General features: G+C 51.0%; 1 protein-coding gene and 1 long non-coding RNA gene across 6 annotated transcripts in view; both read left to right on the top strand.

The window, feature by feature from the left end:
• Positions 1–14,887, top strand: part of wu:fa11c10 (protein FAM110A) — a 26,171-nt gene extending 11,284 nt beyond the window's left edge. For 3 of the 4 annotated variants that reach the window (XM_042098159.1, XM_042098160.1, XM_042098161.1), the window contains 2 exons: positions 10,627–11,057; positions 11,256–14,887. In XM_042098159.1, the coding sequence (XP_041954093.1) occupies positions 11,307–12,764 (1,458 nt within the window). In that variant the 5' untranslated portion in view covers positions 10,627–11,057; positions 11,256–11,306 and the 3' untranslated portion in view covers positions 12,765–14,887. The remainder of the gene's footprint in view (positions 1–10,626; positions 11,058–11,255) is intronic. The other variant, XM_042098162.1, reaches the window with a different exon arrangement.
• LOC121713512 overlaps positions 1–14,887 on the top strand; it is a 19,565-nt gene extending 4,678 nt beyond the window's left edge. Inside the window, exons 1-2 of one of the 2 annotated variants that reach the window (XR_006032841.1) lie at positions 5,004–5,324; positions 13,851–14,887. This is a non-coding gene — a long non-coding RNA (uncharacterized LOC121713512). Of the gene's footprint in view, positions 1–5,003; positions 5,325–13,850 lie in introns of those variants that run through there. The other variant, XR_006032840.1, reaches the window with a different exon arrangement.
• Positions 14,888–15,684: the final 797 nt, after the last annotated feature.

The following is a 15,684-nucleotide window of genomic DNA, read 5'->3' as shown; positions in this document are numbered from 1 at the left end:
TCTCTAGTTGCTCATCTGTTTGTGTGTATGCAAGGGTTTGGCAGCAGGAGTTCTTGTTAGTCTGTGTGTGAATGATGGGGTATGACTGCCATGGTTTGTGTTTGTGTGTATGTGTGCGTGACGTGCATGCATCTCTGTGTGTGTGTGTGTGTATGTGTGCGTGACGTGTATGCATCTCTGTGTGTGTGTGTGTGTGTGTAGGAGCTCAGCATGCCAGTAGGAAAGAACAAATGAAAGTCTCTCTCTGACACTTTGGCTCTGAGAGTTTCTGCGTGTCGCTGCACAGCCAATGGTATGATAAAAAGCTTTGTGTGTGTGTGTGTGTGTTGTGGAGTAGTTGAGGTTATTGTGTGTGTGTGTGGGGGGGGGGGGGTGGGGGGTACATGAAGCCCTGTGGGAAAGTGAGAGGCTCGTGACTGGAGTGGAAATGGGTAAAGAAAACACGCCTGGCCAGCGCAGACTGCAGTGACGCCGCTCGGTCGCTGAGTGCACCGCCAGACCTCTGAGAGTGTGTGTGTGTGTGTGTGTGAGGGAGAGAGAGATTATGTTGGCAGTGTGTCTGCTGCTTTGTGTGTGTGTGTGTGTGCTTGATCAGTGAGAGTTGAGTGTTTAACTGCATTGTAAATATGTCATTGTGTGTCCACTGTTGTTTGTGTGCGTGCTGACGTAGCACTTTTTGGATAACTGTTTGTGTTTAGTCTATGCCGTGTGCTCTCCCCCGGAGTAGCCTTTACCCTTGGTTCCCCTTCTAAAGTATTCGTCTCCCCTCTGCAGTCCAGCGCTGCCCACAGGGTTGTTGTTGTAGCGTAGCGGAAAGGTAGCCTCTGTGCCCTGGACACCAAATAGCAAGGTCACCACAGACATGATGACCAGACAGGTTGATGTTGTTGTTTTTGTTATGCATCATTCCTAACTGGGCGTTATGCCTAATCAATAGGGCTGATCAGATTGCTGTTTCGTCTTAGGCCAACTGCCGACAGGTCAGGCATGGAAGACCACCACACTGGAGGGAATAGACTCCGCTAAAACAAACCGCCGGCCGCAGGGTCAGCTCAGGGTCAGGGCCAGACTGTTTTGGGTGGGGGGGGGGGGCTCAGAGCGGCTGTTGCCTGGCTGACCGCAGAAGCACGGCCTGCGTCCTGTCAATCATCACCCGGCGCGGTCCCACCCTCCCACCACAGCAGCAGTGCCCAGGGCTTAAGGTTCCCAGGCACTGTGCTGTGCAGACATGGACCAGGTCATTTAAAAATGCCCAACGGATCACTGTACATGACGTCCTCAAAAAGGTCTGATAACTTCAGCTAGAGAGTGTTTCCTTGCTTTAAGGCGTGAGTGTTGCAACTCTGGTTCCTGCCATTGGGCCATCAGCGTCACTGTTGCCTGGCCTCCCGGTAGAGGAGCGCGTCATGACGCATGCCGGTCTGGACTAGACTTGCTTGGCCCGGGTGCGGTAAGCCGTGTGGGGGATGATGAGAAAGCAGCTCTGTGATGCACTGGGGAGTCATGGGAAGGTGACGGGTCATTTCCTGCCGAGCTGGGAGGACTGGGGATTGGGGGGGGGCGGGGGGCGGGTGGGGGGTGTTCGAGATTACGAGCTCCTACTCACTGAAGCTCCCCGCGGTCAGATCAGCATGAGCACATGGCCCCTTTGGGATTTTACTCATCCGTTCACTCTTTCGTTCATTTTCTCTCTCTCTTCCCCCCCTACGCTGTCTGTCGGTCAGTCCTCCTGCTGCTCCCCGCTTTCCGTCTCGTCTAATGAGGACAAATTACAGATGTCAGCGTCCGTATGTCTGCCGTGGGGGGGGGTGCGACTCCACCTCGCAGGGGGGCAGCTGGACCGCCTGCCCTCATCTGATTATCTTGTTTTCGGCCAGATTGGAGAGGTAGAGCGATCCTTCAGTCACACACACACACACACAGACACACACACACACATGCGCGCGCGCGCGCACACACACACACAGACACACACACAGTCAGTCCATCAGTCACTCGGTCCATGTAATGTCCAATTAAGCCTATTGAGGGAGAGGTCAGAGCATATTTGTGGCCATTATGTTGAGTGATGAACCGCGACCATGTATGCATATTGTTTCTTTGTGCTCGTCTGTGTATTTGTGTCTGTGTGTGTGTGTGTGTGTGTGTGTGTGTGTGTTTGACTGAGAACAGCAGGAGCAAAAGGGGGCTCCATGATTATCTGCCGGGGCTTCACTGTGTGTGTGAGTGAGTGTGTGATAGTGTTTGTGGGGGTTTGAATATTGAGATTGTCCTGAGGGTGCAGATGCAGACAGTCAGGCCCGGGTGGGGGGTGTTGGGGGTAAAAAGTAATGGTGGGAGTGGGGGTTTGACTGGGTTGGATCCGGGAACAGAGGAGTGGGAGGGATTGTGTGTGTGTGTGTGTGTGTGTGTTTGAGAGTGTTTGGGTGTGTGTGTAGGTCTATGCTGTAACAACTCTTTCATGCTCCAATGGTTGTGTGCCAGAGAGTTGACTTTGGCCTGCTGTGAGTTGATGTGGAGTTTAAGAGAGTGTCTGTGTGTGTGTGTGTGTGTGTGTGTGTGTGTGTGTGTGTGTGTGTGAGGGGGTACATACTGTTCTCTGCTGCCCATTGTGAGCATGCTTCTTCATTATAGTAGAGGTAGACCATCGATAGACACTGATCCACTGTTGGAAAGGTCATCAGGTGAAAAGTGTGGAGCTCTGGGGACTGGATGCCAGCTCTGTCCATTCAGTGGTTTAGCACGGTGGTGCCAGTGCCCTCAGGGGCCACAGTTCTGTCCCTGTCTGTTACCCCCGTAAAAGCCCCTAACTCCTCTCAGGGGACACAGACCCTGGACAGGCCTTATCGAGCAGCGCAGCGCAGCGTAGCGCAGCGCTCCTCGGAGGCAGGGCTTTATGGCCGGAAAGCGGAGAGGTCAGTGTATTGGTCTGTGACTGTATCCGACGGAGACAGTGCTTACCTGTCTTGCATTTAGTGGAAAGGTGAACCCTTTGGAGAAAGGATTCTGTTTTTCCACTGCAGTAGCGTGTTGCTGGAAAGCCAACACAGGAAGGGCAGTGCGTCTCTCTTGTCAGGAGCTGGCCAAGAGAGGGAGGGGGGAAAATGACCTGTGGGTGCACCATAAATAAAAAAACAGTGCAGTCGGTACAACAACAGCCTTTTGGTCCAACAGCCTCCAAGTGCGACAGACCAACAGTGTTTCAGGCAAGCACCAGCAGGCTCTAAGTTGAGTCCAGCAGCGTCCAGCAAAGCCACTACCAGCACCACACCAGTTTTAATTAACACTTTTATATATAGCTTTGCACTTGCTTCCCAGGAGAACAGTGGCCAGTGCTGTTGTCGTTCCTCAGCTAATAAGTCACAGTGGCTCCATGGTGTCCATTACACCCTCAGCCCCCGCCTTCATTGGGTTGGTCACACCCAGGACCCTTGCAGAAACAGTTTGGGTGTGTCAATGGTTGGGCTAAAACAGGACTGGGCTGACTCGAGCCCTTGAGTTTTCTCTCACTCTCTCACTCTATCTCTCTCTCTTTCTCTGTTTCACTCTCTTTGTTATCCCTCTTGCCTCCTCTTCTTTCCCCCCCTCTCTCCCTCTGTTGGTCTGTCCATCTCTGGGCCCCTCTCCTCCTGTGTCTGTCTGCAGTGCGGAGCATGAGCGATGTGACCGGTGGCATTAGGCCGGGCAGAGCTCTGGGACTCAGCGATGTGACCGGTGGCATTAGGCTAGGCAGAGCTCTGGTGGACTCTATGGCCGACTGCTGCCCAGCGTGGGTCCTATTTATTTTTACACTCTGCCATTTATTTTATGGACAGGAACTCCTCCTCCGCTCCACTTGCAGCAACAGTGGGCTGGTGGCCAAGCCTCGTCCCTTCCGCCTCTCTGGCCCTGTTCCTCTGTCTTTCACTCTGTCTGTCTGTACTGTGGTGTTGGGGTTGGGGGGGTGGGTGGATTGGGTAGCTATTTGGTGTCCTTGATCCATGGTTCAATAACAGGGGTTTTAAGTCAAAGTTAACTTGCTTTCTCTCTCTCTCTCTCTCTCTCTCTCTCTCTCTCTCTCTCTCTCTCTCTCTCTCTCTCTCTCTCTCTTTGTCTTTGTCTCTCTCTCTCTCTCTCTCTCTCTCTCTCTCTCTCTCTTTGTCTCTGTCTCTCTTTGTCTCTCTCTCTCTCTCTCTCTCTCTCTCTCTCTCTCTCTCTCTCTCTCTCTGTCTCCATCTTTCACTTTTTCCACTTCTTTACCTACAGTTTCCTTTCAGTTCTTGATGTGTTTGTCTCATTTGCTCTGTCCTCTCTCTTCCTTGCTTTCAGTTTCTCTGTCCATCCGTCCATCACGTCTGTCTGTGTTGTTGTGCATGACGTCCAGTAATTGATACGTATTAAAGGAGCAGCAAAATTGCTTCCAGTCGCCGAATTCCCCTATAATTATACTGCGTAGCTCTGTGGACACCCCCCCCCCCTCCTCCTCCTCCTCAAAAAACGTGTTGTGGGGATGTTGTTTTTTCTTCATTCAGCTGGAGACTTTTGGAAGTGACCCCTGTTTTCCCAGAGTGCTTTGCGGCTGGAGGAATTGCACATGTGGCGTCACTTTTTCCCCCCCTTGTTGGGCACGTCTCGTAATAGCATGTCATTAAATCCTAATAAACTTATCCCAGCGCTTCACATGAAGGGGGAAAAAAAAAAAAAACACACACGCAAAAAGAGACACGCAGTGCAGAAAACAGACACAATCAAGGGCCTGTTGGGTTTCTGGACGAGGCTCAGGCCAAGTGGTAGGGAAATGTTTTTTCTTCGTCTTTTTCCATGCTGGGTCTCGGAGGCCAAACCACAGTCTGTCCGTTACCCACGCGTTACGTCAGTTTGCAAACATTCACATCTCTCACTCCCCTCTCCACTCCCCGAGCTCCGCTTCTCGCACTCGAGGTGGACTTTCGCGCCGCGTGCGAGTAACGACACCACGTCTCACCGCAAACCCATAGGGCCTTGAGAACACAAGTGTGCCCGCTGTAGGGCCTTGTCGTTGTGGCGTTATCCACGCCGGCTCTCCATTGGGCAGTTATTCCTGTCGCTTTCCTCCCCCCATCGCCTGCCGCACTGCCCTGCCCTGCCCTGCCCCCCTGCCCTGCTGTGGCACCCTGATCCTCGTTGGCACGCTCTTGCCACCCTGCTGTTATCTGGAGCAGTTCGCACCTCGATGGCTGCACCACAACCGCCAACGTCCATCAGCCCATGACCACACAGCTGTAGCTAGCTCTGTTTGCCTGGATGCATTCCTCTCTCTCTCTTTCTGTGTGTGTGTGTGTGTGTGTGTGTGTGTGTGTGTGTATGTGTACGTCTTTGTTTTGCGTGTGTGGTGTTAAGATTGTTATTTGTGGTTGTGGTTCCACAACTCTCACATGATGCACAATGCGACCTGTAACTGTGTCATCAGTAGTACCCCTAAAAAAATACAAATAAAAAAACACAAAACAGAACCTGCTGTAGGCTAACAGGCCACATCCACACTTTAAGGTGCAGCATACAGTTAAACAGAGGTTGGAGTTGTTTGCAGCACTGCAAGCTTCCTGTTTGTATGAGCAGAACAGTTCACTATGCAATGCAATGTAATATAATGTAATGTAATGTAACAGAACAGTTCACTGTACCAGAAAGACTTGGAGCTTGTGCTGTTAGTCATTTTGAGGTCAGGTCTGATGAGTGTGCACACTGAACTCTGCTAAAGTGCTGCAGTAGTGTGTTGTATGGTGGTAGTAGTGTGTTGTATGGTGGTAGTAGTGTGTTGTATGGTGGTAGTAGTGTGTTGTATGGTGGTAGTAGTGTGTTGTATGGTGGTAATAGTGTGTTGTATGGTGGTAATAGTATGTTGTATGGTGGTAGTAGTGTGTTGTGTGGTGGTAATAGTGTGTTGTATGGTGGTAGTAGTGTGTTGTATGGTGGTAATAGTGTGTTGTATGGTGGTAGAAGTGTGTTGTATGGTGGTAGTAGTGTGTTGTATGGTGGTAGTAGTGTGTTGTATGGTGGTAGTAGTGTGTTGTATGGTGGTAGTAGTGTGTTGTATGGTGGTAGTAGTGTGTTGTATGGTGGTAATAGTGTGTTGTATGGTGGTAGAAGTGTGTTGTATGGTGGTAATAGTATGTTGTATGGTGGTAGTAGTGTGTTGTGTGGTGGTAATAGTGTGTTGTATGGTGGTAGTAGTGTGTTGTATGGTGGTAGTAGTGTGTTGTATGGTGGTAGTAGTGTGTTGTATGGTGGTAGTAGTGTGTTGTATGGTGGTAGTAGTGTGTTGTATGGTGGTAATAGTGTGTTGTATGGTGGTAGAAGTGTGTTGTATGGTGGTAATAGTGTGTTGTATGGTGGTAATAGTGTGTTGTGTGGTGGTAATAGTGTGTTGTATGGTGGTAGTAGTGTGTTGTATGGTGGTAATAGTATGTTGTATGGTGGTAGTAGTGTGTTGTGTGGTGGTAATAGTGTGTTGTATGGTGGTAGAAGTGTGTTGTATGGTGGTAATAGTATGTTGTATGGTGGTAGTAGTGTGTTGTGTGGTGGTAATAGTGTGTTGTATGGTGGTAGTAGTGTGTTGTATGGTGGTAATAGTGTGTTGTATGGTGGTAGAAGTGTGTTGTATGGTGGTAATAGTATGTTGTATGGTGGTAGTAGTGTGTTGTGTGGTGGTAATAGTGTGTTGTATGGTGGTAGTAGTGTGTTGTATGGTGGTAATAGTGTGTTGTATGGTGGTAGAAGTGTGTTGTATGGTGGTAGTAGTGTGTTGTATGGTGGTAGTAGTGTGTTGTATGGTGGTAGTAGTGTGTTGTATGGTGGTAGTAGTGTGTTGTATGGTGGTAATAGTGTGTTGTATGGTGGTAGAAGTGTGTTGTATGGTGGTAATAGTGTGTTGTATGGTGGTAATAGTGTGTTGTGTGGTGGTAATAGTGTGTTGTATGGTGGTAGTAGTGTGTTGTATGGTGGTAGTAGTGTGTTGTATGGTGGTAGTAGTGTGTTGTGTGGTGGTAATAGTATGTTGTATGGTGGTAGAAGTGTGTTGTGTGGTGGTAATAGTGTGTTGTATGGTGGTAATAGTGTGTTGTGTGGTGGTAATAGTGTGTTGTATGGTGGTAATAGTGTGTTGTGTGGTGGTAATAGTATGTTGTATGGTGGTAGAAGTGTGTTGTGTGGTGGTAATAGTGTGTTGTATGGTGGTAGAAGTGTGTTGTGTGGTGGTAGTAGTGTGTTGTATGGTGGTAGTAGTGTGTTGTATGGTGGTAATAGTGTGTTGTATGGTGGTAATAGTGTGTTGTGTGGTGGTAATAGTGTGTTGTGTGGTGGTAATAGTGTGTTGTGTGGTGGTAATAGTGTGTTGTGTGGTGGCAGTAGTGTGTTGTGTGGTGACTCTCTCACCGTGCCGTAGGCAAGTTTCTCTTCCCCATCCTCTCTCTCTGTTCTCCCCTACAGAAACTCAGGAGCTTGATCCTGATTAGCAGAACAATGGCACTTCTCCTGTCAGCATGATTACAGGCTGTGTGTGTGTGTGTGTTATTGTGTGTGTGTCTGTGTCTATGTTTGTGTGTGTTTGTGTATATCTGTGCATAGTGTGTGTGTGTGTGTGTGTTTATATGTGTCTGTGTTTCTGTGTCTGTTTGTGCTTCTTTGTTAAGTGTGTATCTGTGTGTCTGTGTTTGTGTGTATCTGTGTGTGTGTCTGTGTTTGTGTGTATCTGCGTGTGTGTGTCTGTGTTTGTGTGTATCTGCGTCCGTGTCTGTTCTATGTGTTTACCATACGGTGGCTTTGGTGTAACTGGTAAACGTGGGAACTAAGGGCTGCGATGAGAACACACTCTCACCAGCCGTGGGTGGATCAGGGCTGTGTGTGTGTGTGTGTGTGTGTGTGTGTGTGTGTGTGTGTGTGTGTGTGTGTGTGTGTGTGTGTGTGTGTGTGTGTGTGTGTGTGTGTGTGTGTGTGTGTGTTTGCCCTGGTCCTCTTTATCATCTTTGGTGACACCACTGAAGTGAACGCACACACACACACACACACCCCTTCGGGCAGCTGTGTGCTGAGAGAGGCCACAGGGCACTGGGGCAGCAGGAAACTGCGGATGTGAGCAGCGAGTCGCGAATGACCCTGTGGGTATTTAGTAGAAGGGACTGGAGAGTCCACACACACACACACACACAGAAAACACACGTACACAGGTATGTATGCACAGGCAGACATGCATCTGAACCAGCTTGGCTCGATCCTGAGCAACTGTGCCGCGTCTATTAAAAGCTCTGCCACTTCGAGACAGCTGAGATGTAAAAACTCTGTACCGTGCGTACACGCGTGCGTGCGTGTGAGTTGAAGTGGGCCAATGTCTCTTACAAGGTTACGGATGTGTACAGTTTGTATGTCTTTTAAAGAGGCCCTGCTCAGCCCCTGACCTGGATATGGCCAGCCATGAGTGTGCACGTGCCATGAGTGTGCACGTGTCCCGCTCTGGGACACTACTGCGGACAGACATGTCGTATGTGTTAAATACATCCATGTGCTCCCAGTGTGACAGTAGTGCTAATCCATCAGGAAGCAGGGCTTGCATGTCTCTAGTCATAAACCTCAGGCCACTCTCTCTCTCTCTCTCTCTCTCTCTCTCTCTCTCTCTCTCTCTCTCTCTCTCTCTCTCTCTCTCTCTCTCTCTCTCTTACATACACACACATTCTCTCACTCACTCAAGCTAATGCGATGGAAAACATAACAACTTCCTCAATGGGCATGCAGCATACCATTTTGGGTATGCTTTCTTTTACCCAGATTGATCTTCTTATTACCCCAGGTTTGATGTGTGTGTGTGTGTGTGTGTGTGTGTGTGTGCGTCCGTGTATATGCTTGTCTGTGTGTGTCCGTGTGTATGCGTGTCTGTGTGTGTCCGTGTGCCTTGTGGTTTTCTAGGCTGCTATGTGAGCACAAACAACATACTGTATATTGACTGCAGTGCTAGCTGGGATTTGGTGCAGAAATGGAGATCTTTCAGACTAATTTTAGAGTCTATTCATTTCGGGAGCTGAGTCTTATGAAATCGGATTGCTCAGTGTGTGCCGTCGGGCCTGTTTTTTCATGGGGGGCGGGGGGTTGGCAGGGAGGGTGGTTGATGGGGGCAGGGAGGGGGAGGAGGGGGATGGGGGCAGAGATGGGAGGAGAAGAGAGGAGGGAGGAACGGGGACACAGGCTCAGAGAGAAAAGGAGGCTATAAAAAGATTAATTAAAAGTGTAGCGGATGAAGAGGGGGAGCGACGAAGGGGAAGGAGGCGAGGACGCAGGGCTCTTCATGTGATGTAATCTGACGCGCTAATGGTGTAACTAAAATAAGAAAGAGAGGACAGGAGGGAGAGAGAGAAGACACTCAGAGACAATAGAAAAATGAGAGAGAGAGAGAGAGAGAGAGAGAGAGAGAGAGAAGTCGCAAATCACAAATCACAAGTCGATTTCCCCCTGGAACACAGGATCAGGCAGACATGAGAGGACCGGAGAGTCTGGGGCGAGAGCGGGAATTAGAGGGGTGATATGAACACACTGTGGATAGAGAGAGGAAAAGACAGATAGAGAGTAGGACATAGAGAAAGAGAGGGTGGAGAGCGAGAGTTGGGGAGAGAAAGAGACATGGACAGACCAGAGAAACAGGAACCTAGAGAGAGAGAGAGAGAGTTAATCTGGAGCCTCGGTGGAGATGAGTGGAAGTGACGTTGGAGCAGCCCGGCGTTGTTTACAGTGGGCAGACATCTTAAGAGGGTTTTAGGGCTTTATAGTAAAAACGAGGCTGGTCCATGGCCGGCGGAGGTGATGTTCCCGACTTCCCGCTGGATTTAGACGCCGAGACCAACACAGACCCCGGCCTGTTGCCTCCACAACACGTTAATCTGCCTGTAATGTCTCCAGCGCAGAGACACAGGGACAATAGGCCACTCTCATGTTCACGCTCTTTTGTTGTGTTGTAGAGCAGCACAAAACAACAACAAGTGGAGCAGTGCTGGAGATGGAAATGTATATTTCTTTAATCCGCCACAAAGCCCTGCTGTGTTTGATGCAACTGAATGTAAAAGATTGCAGCTGTTCCCTTCTCTTCTTTTTTGTGTGTCCTCCTCCTTTTTCCCTTTCTCTCTCCCTCTCTCTCTCTCTCTCTCTCTGTGTCTGTTTCTCCACGCCTTTCACAGAATTTCATTTGAATGAACATTCAAGCAGGAGTGTTTGTTTGTGAGTGGGGGGAGGGGAGGGGAGGGGAGGGGCCCCACCGTCGGCCGGGAGTTCCTTGGGGCTGGGCCAATCGGGGGGCAGTTCCCAGCCCCATCGGCTTCGCCCCTCCCTCCTGTCTGTGGAGAAACGGTGCGAGGCCTCCGATTGGCCGCTGTCGTGGAGTGTGTAGGGGAGGGGGTAGACGGCGTATTAAACCCCACGTCTGCTCCCATTCCATCCAGAGAGCCGCTCAGCTGTCGAGTCAGGGAAGAGAGAGAGAGAGAGAGAGCTCAGCAGATAGATAGATAGAGAGATAGAGAGGAATAAGAAAAGGAATAGACGGAGCACTTGACTGAGTTTCTTTCTCTCTGCTGGGCTGTAAGTGATCATTGCTCCTGTCTTTCTCTCTCTCTCTCTCTCTGTGTGAAACAGGAGCTCCAGTGAGTGAGTGAGTGCGTGCGTGCCCCAGCACTGGATTAACAGCCTCAACAAGAAGCCGGCGGAGAGCAGCAGCAGCAGGAGGAGGACTGCCTGTCTGTGTGGAGTTGTCTATTTTTTTTTTTTTGCTGGGTGAACGAGGGGGCTGTATCGGAACCCCCCCACACACCCCCCCCCCCCCCCCCCAAACCACCACCTCCACTCTCGCTCCCGGACCTGCCGTGGGTCAGTCAGCCGGACTGATGTGGAATGTGACCCCTGCTGACCCCAGCCCACAAGCCCCCATTCACTGAGCTGCAGCGGCAAGAGGGCGCCTGAAAGAGCCCCGGCCAGCCAGGCCCAGCACAAAGACCAGGAGGAGAGGAACAGCGAGGAGCAGCAGTAACAACAGCAGCAGGAGCAGGAGGAGGAACCCTTCAGGACTGGTAAGCAAGCTAAAGGAGGGGGCCCAAGATAGTGGAGTGGTGGTGGGGGGGGGGGGGGGGGGTCAAAGAAAAGAGCAGCACAAAAGAGCTTTTTTGGTGTCTGTGACATTTGTGAGCGTAGATTGTGCTGTGGTCATTAGCCTTTGGTTCACCCTGTTTTTGTTTTCTCCTCTCTGTCTGTGCCCTTCTGTCCTCTAGCAGCTTCAGCAGTCCACCACCACTGCTGCTGCCGCCACCGCCAATCCCATCATGCCCGTGGAGACGCTGCGGCCATCCGATGGGCGCCTGGGCACCGGGGGCCCCTTCACCTCGGCCATGCCCTTCCGCATCCTCAACAAGGGCCCCGACTACTTCCGTCGGCCGGCGGAGCCGGGGGCGCGCAAGCTGAGCGCCGTGGAGCGCCTGGAGGCGGACAAGGCCAAGTACGTGAAGAGCCAGCAGGTGGCGCTCACGAGGCAGGAGCCCGTCAAGCCGCCCATCATCCGCAAGCCGCTCATGTCGCCGGGCATGATGCTGCAGTGCCGCATCAGCACGCCGCCGGCCCGCAAGGTGCCGCGCCGACCGGCCCACAACGCCGACGCGGAGAACGGAGGAGCGGGCATGGGCCGCCGCGGAGGGCCGCACCTCAACCTGGAGATCCTCAACAACCTCATCAACGTGTGCGACGGGCCGCCGCTGCCCTCGCCGTCGTCCTCTCCGTCTCCCGTGCCCTCGTCCCCGTCCCCCTCCGCCTCCTCGCCCTCCTCGGGGTGCAAGCGTCCGGGGAGCGGCGTCCCCCCTCCCTCTCTGGAGCCCCAGCACGCCACCCCGGTCTCCTCCTGCACCTCGTCGCCCCTCAACGGCCAGTTGGACCGCCGGCCGCCCCCCGTCCCGGCCCGCGCCCCCAGGATGAGCGCGTACGGCAGCTCGCCGAACTCTGTGACCGTGCGGCGGGTGGACGTGCGTCCCCAGGCGGAGGTGCGCAAGCCGCCCCGGAGGATGCCCTTGCAGCCCCAGCAGAAGCCCCGGCAGATCGCCCAGCCACAGGTGGCCCACTCCACGCAGGTGGCCCAGCAGCCGCAGATCCCGCTGTCGCTCCCTCCTCCTCCACCTCCTCCCACCACCTCCTCCTCCTCCTCCCCTTCCCCGGCGTCCCTGCCCGTATCTCTGCCCGGTCCGCAGCAGCCTCCCTCCCCCTCCTGTGTGCCGGCGAGCCCCATGTTACTCCGCGCGGCGGCGGCAGCGGCCGGCGTCGTCCTCCCGCCAGCATCGCCGGCCTTCACGCGCATCTCCTCGGCCAGCTCGCGCGGCTCGGGACGCAAGCACCCGTCGCTGCACCGCTCCAAGTCGGACCTGAGCGACCGCTACTCGCGCGCCACCGCCGACCTGGAGCGCTTCTTCAACTACTGCGGCCTGGACCCCGACGAGGTGGAGGGCATGGGCGGCGTGGAGTGCTTCGCCCGCGCCAGCTCCGACATAGTCTCCATCTCCAAGATGCGCAGCGTCAGCACGCCCAGCTCCGAGTGCGGCGGCGGCGACGTGGGCTACGACGGCCGAGGCAGGGGAGGGTGCGAGGACGATTACGAGGACGACGACGAAGGCCCGCCCAGGCCCAACGAGCGCGTGCCCTACAGCATCTCGGTCATCGAGAGGAACGCCCGCGTCATCAAGTGGCTTTACGGCATCCGGCAGGCACGAGACACCTCACAGAACGTTTCTAATGTCTAGACACTCGTGTATCCGTCTGCACAGGAGGCTGGACTTCAGGGCAGACGGGAAGTGATATCAGAATATGCATTGGGGAAAGAGACTAACTTGGGATAGCTTTTCGTTTTGTTGGTTTCGTTTTTTTATGGTATATAGTTAATTTATTAATTCCCTGAGAACATTTAGAGTCCCCTTTTGTGTCTCTATTTTTTTTTTTTGTATATTTGTGTATCACAGAGAGATTTTTCTTTTCTTTTTGCCTTACAGTAAGTTAAAGGATATATTTTTTTGTTTGTCGGGGGGGGGGGGGGGGGGGGGGGGGGCACCCCTCTACGTTCGGTGCATTAACCATCGGGCTTAGAACTGCTCGCTCTTCTGGAAACGTGAGTCATTATCATCAGGGGTCAGCTATGTGGACCACTTACCTCAGAGGCGAATGGAAGGCCATCACACTCTGCACATAGACTAGTGGGTGATATGGAGCCTGTTAAAGCAATAATGATCGCAATGGTAATGAAAAGCTTTTGAGTGAGTGACAGGAGGAGGAGGAGGATGAAGGCAGCAGTAGACCTGCTGTTACATTGCTGACGTTCAGGTACTTTTAGTGTGTTTTAAAAGAGCAGTGGTGGTGTGGCTGTGAACTTTGAACCCCAAGTGTTGCTGTCAGATATCTGGTGCTACTTTGATCTCTGAGCGCTGTGCTCGTCTTTTTCTGTCAACAAATCCCTTCAGTCAAAGAGCAAAGAGCTTGGCCAGTTTAGAAGAGAGGATGATTGATTGATTGGTTGGTTGATTGATTGGTTGATTGATTGACAGCTTTCACTTTGGGGTTCATCAGGTCGCAGCCTCTCATGGCTGTGGAGAGTCCAGTAAGCCACAGTTTGGTGAAGAATCAGAGATATGCATTGCATGGCTAGAGAAGATGAACCTACACACACACACACAGATCAGATTTACAGACACACAGAAGTTTAGGCACCCATACACACATATTAGTAGTGCACACATGTAATTCAACACAACCACACATGCACATCTGCACACTTACACACAGACACAAAATCCAGTTTGCTGGTATCTGCAATGGACGTCTGTGTGTGTGTGTAGAGAGGGAGGAAGAGCGCTTTTACAGAAATGCAAAGAAGAGACCCTCATAAATACTGTGAAATAAAGGCATTGTTCACAAAAAGAGAGAGAAACACTTTGTTCAGTTACCGTGGCTATTAGACTGTTAATGCTGTCCATGTTCTGCAGTGCATGAAGAGAAGCCCTTTTTAGCGTGAATGTGTGTGTGCGACGTGCGTGTGTGTAACATGCAAGTGTATATGTCTGGTATGTTTTGGAACGCCATCTCGATGAAGCACACTTTTCCTCACTCACAGAACACATTCCAGCACGTACATAACACAGATGGGTTCCGTAGTGGCAGGGGTCAGGTTCTTGTTCCACGAAAGTGTTGAGGATAAACAGGATTTTTTTCCCCTTCTTTTTTACGTTTGTCGTATGCTGTATTCTGGAAAGAGCTTGGAGAAAGGTCTTGTCATGTTGTCAACAAGTGGTTCAAGTATGTTGGTCAGAGGTCGGAGTTCAAAGGTCACTTTGGCCATCTGCTCAGTGGTGTGGGGACACTGGCCCCTCAGCCTCACCGCTGGTCGTGGAGTTGGAACAGGAGTGAGGAGAGATTAAAAGGCAAGGAGTGGTCATTTCAGTGCAAGGAGTATGGCTAATACAAAAACAAACAACGTCAACAACAAAATACAACTGTAAAACAGAGACTCTATGGACATGCAATGTTACTTAGTTACAACTTTTCAAGACTTGTTGAGTGTTCAGTGTTTCAAAGTTTAGTTTCTTGTTTTCATTGATTGCTGTTTGAGGGTATCCACATACAGATAAATAACACACACACACACACACACACCCACCCAGACACTCAAATGGTGATGAACACACGCACACTCACGGTTGTGTGAAGATGAGACATGACATGTATGACTGGGTGGTCTTCCCCATGTTTGTGAATGCCCTGTTCAGATGTGCTGTTGAGTTGAGCATCGGCCAGTTCAAAAAAGAAAAGAGATCTTTTTCTGCTGCAACCTCTTGTCATCTTTACATTTCAATAAAGACAAAAATGTTCATACGTGTTTTTGTTGTTGTGTTTGCATTGTCTTGTACCTTAACAATAGCTGTGTTTTTATAAGGATATAAAATAGTCTGAAAGTTTTAACTGAATTGTTACCCTTGTAAAAGAAAAACTTGTAAAAAAATCTGCTATACTTTTTTGAATCCATGTTCTGGCTGAAGATAGGAGAGGTAGTTTGAATGTATTTATTCCGCCATGGCATGATCTGACCCTGAATCCCCAGTCCCCAGTAGCACTCTTTGGGTCTCGTTTGGGAAAAGAGGGGGATAATACCCTGCTTTAAATCTCTGGTTGGAATTGGAACAGGATTTCTTCTCCCTTTGAGAAATCTGTCTTTTGTGGTGTAAACACTTCTGCCAAAATGTATGGTTTGCCATGGGCAGACATTTTTTTTTGGTGCTTGCCACAAGTGTCAGCCTGTGTCAGCTTCCTGGGTGCTGGTTCCTCTCATCCCCAGCCAGCAGAACCGTGGTGGCATAGAGATCTGACTTAGCTTGAATTATTGATACCAACATCTCTGTTTTGTGTCTTGTTGGATTCGACTTCCTGGTTGTATACCTTTTTTGCTGCAGTGAAATGTATCATTTGAACATGTATTATTGAACATGTTCAGTGTAGAAGACCGAACAACGCAGGTGTGCACACTCTTTGAAAGGCAAAAAAACATAGACGTAGAAGGACAACTTCTATCCCCGAAAGAAAGTGCCGGCATATCTGCACATGTGCAAATACACTAACCCGCACAAACACAAACATTCACCCAGCCACACAAACGCTTGTCTGAACGTGTCCATCAGA

This window comes from Alosa sapidissima, chromosome 7 (genome assembly GCF_018492685.1).
Source record: "Alosa sapidissima isolate fAloSap1 chromosome 7, fAloSap1.pri, whole genome shotgun sequence".
Taxonomy (NCBI): Eukaryota; Metazoa; Chordata; class Actinopteri; order Clupeiformes; family Clupeidae; genus Alosa; species Alosa sapidissima.
This window is presented reverse-complemented; position numbering and strand designations above follow the sequence as displayed.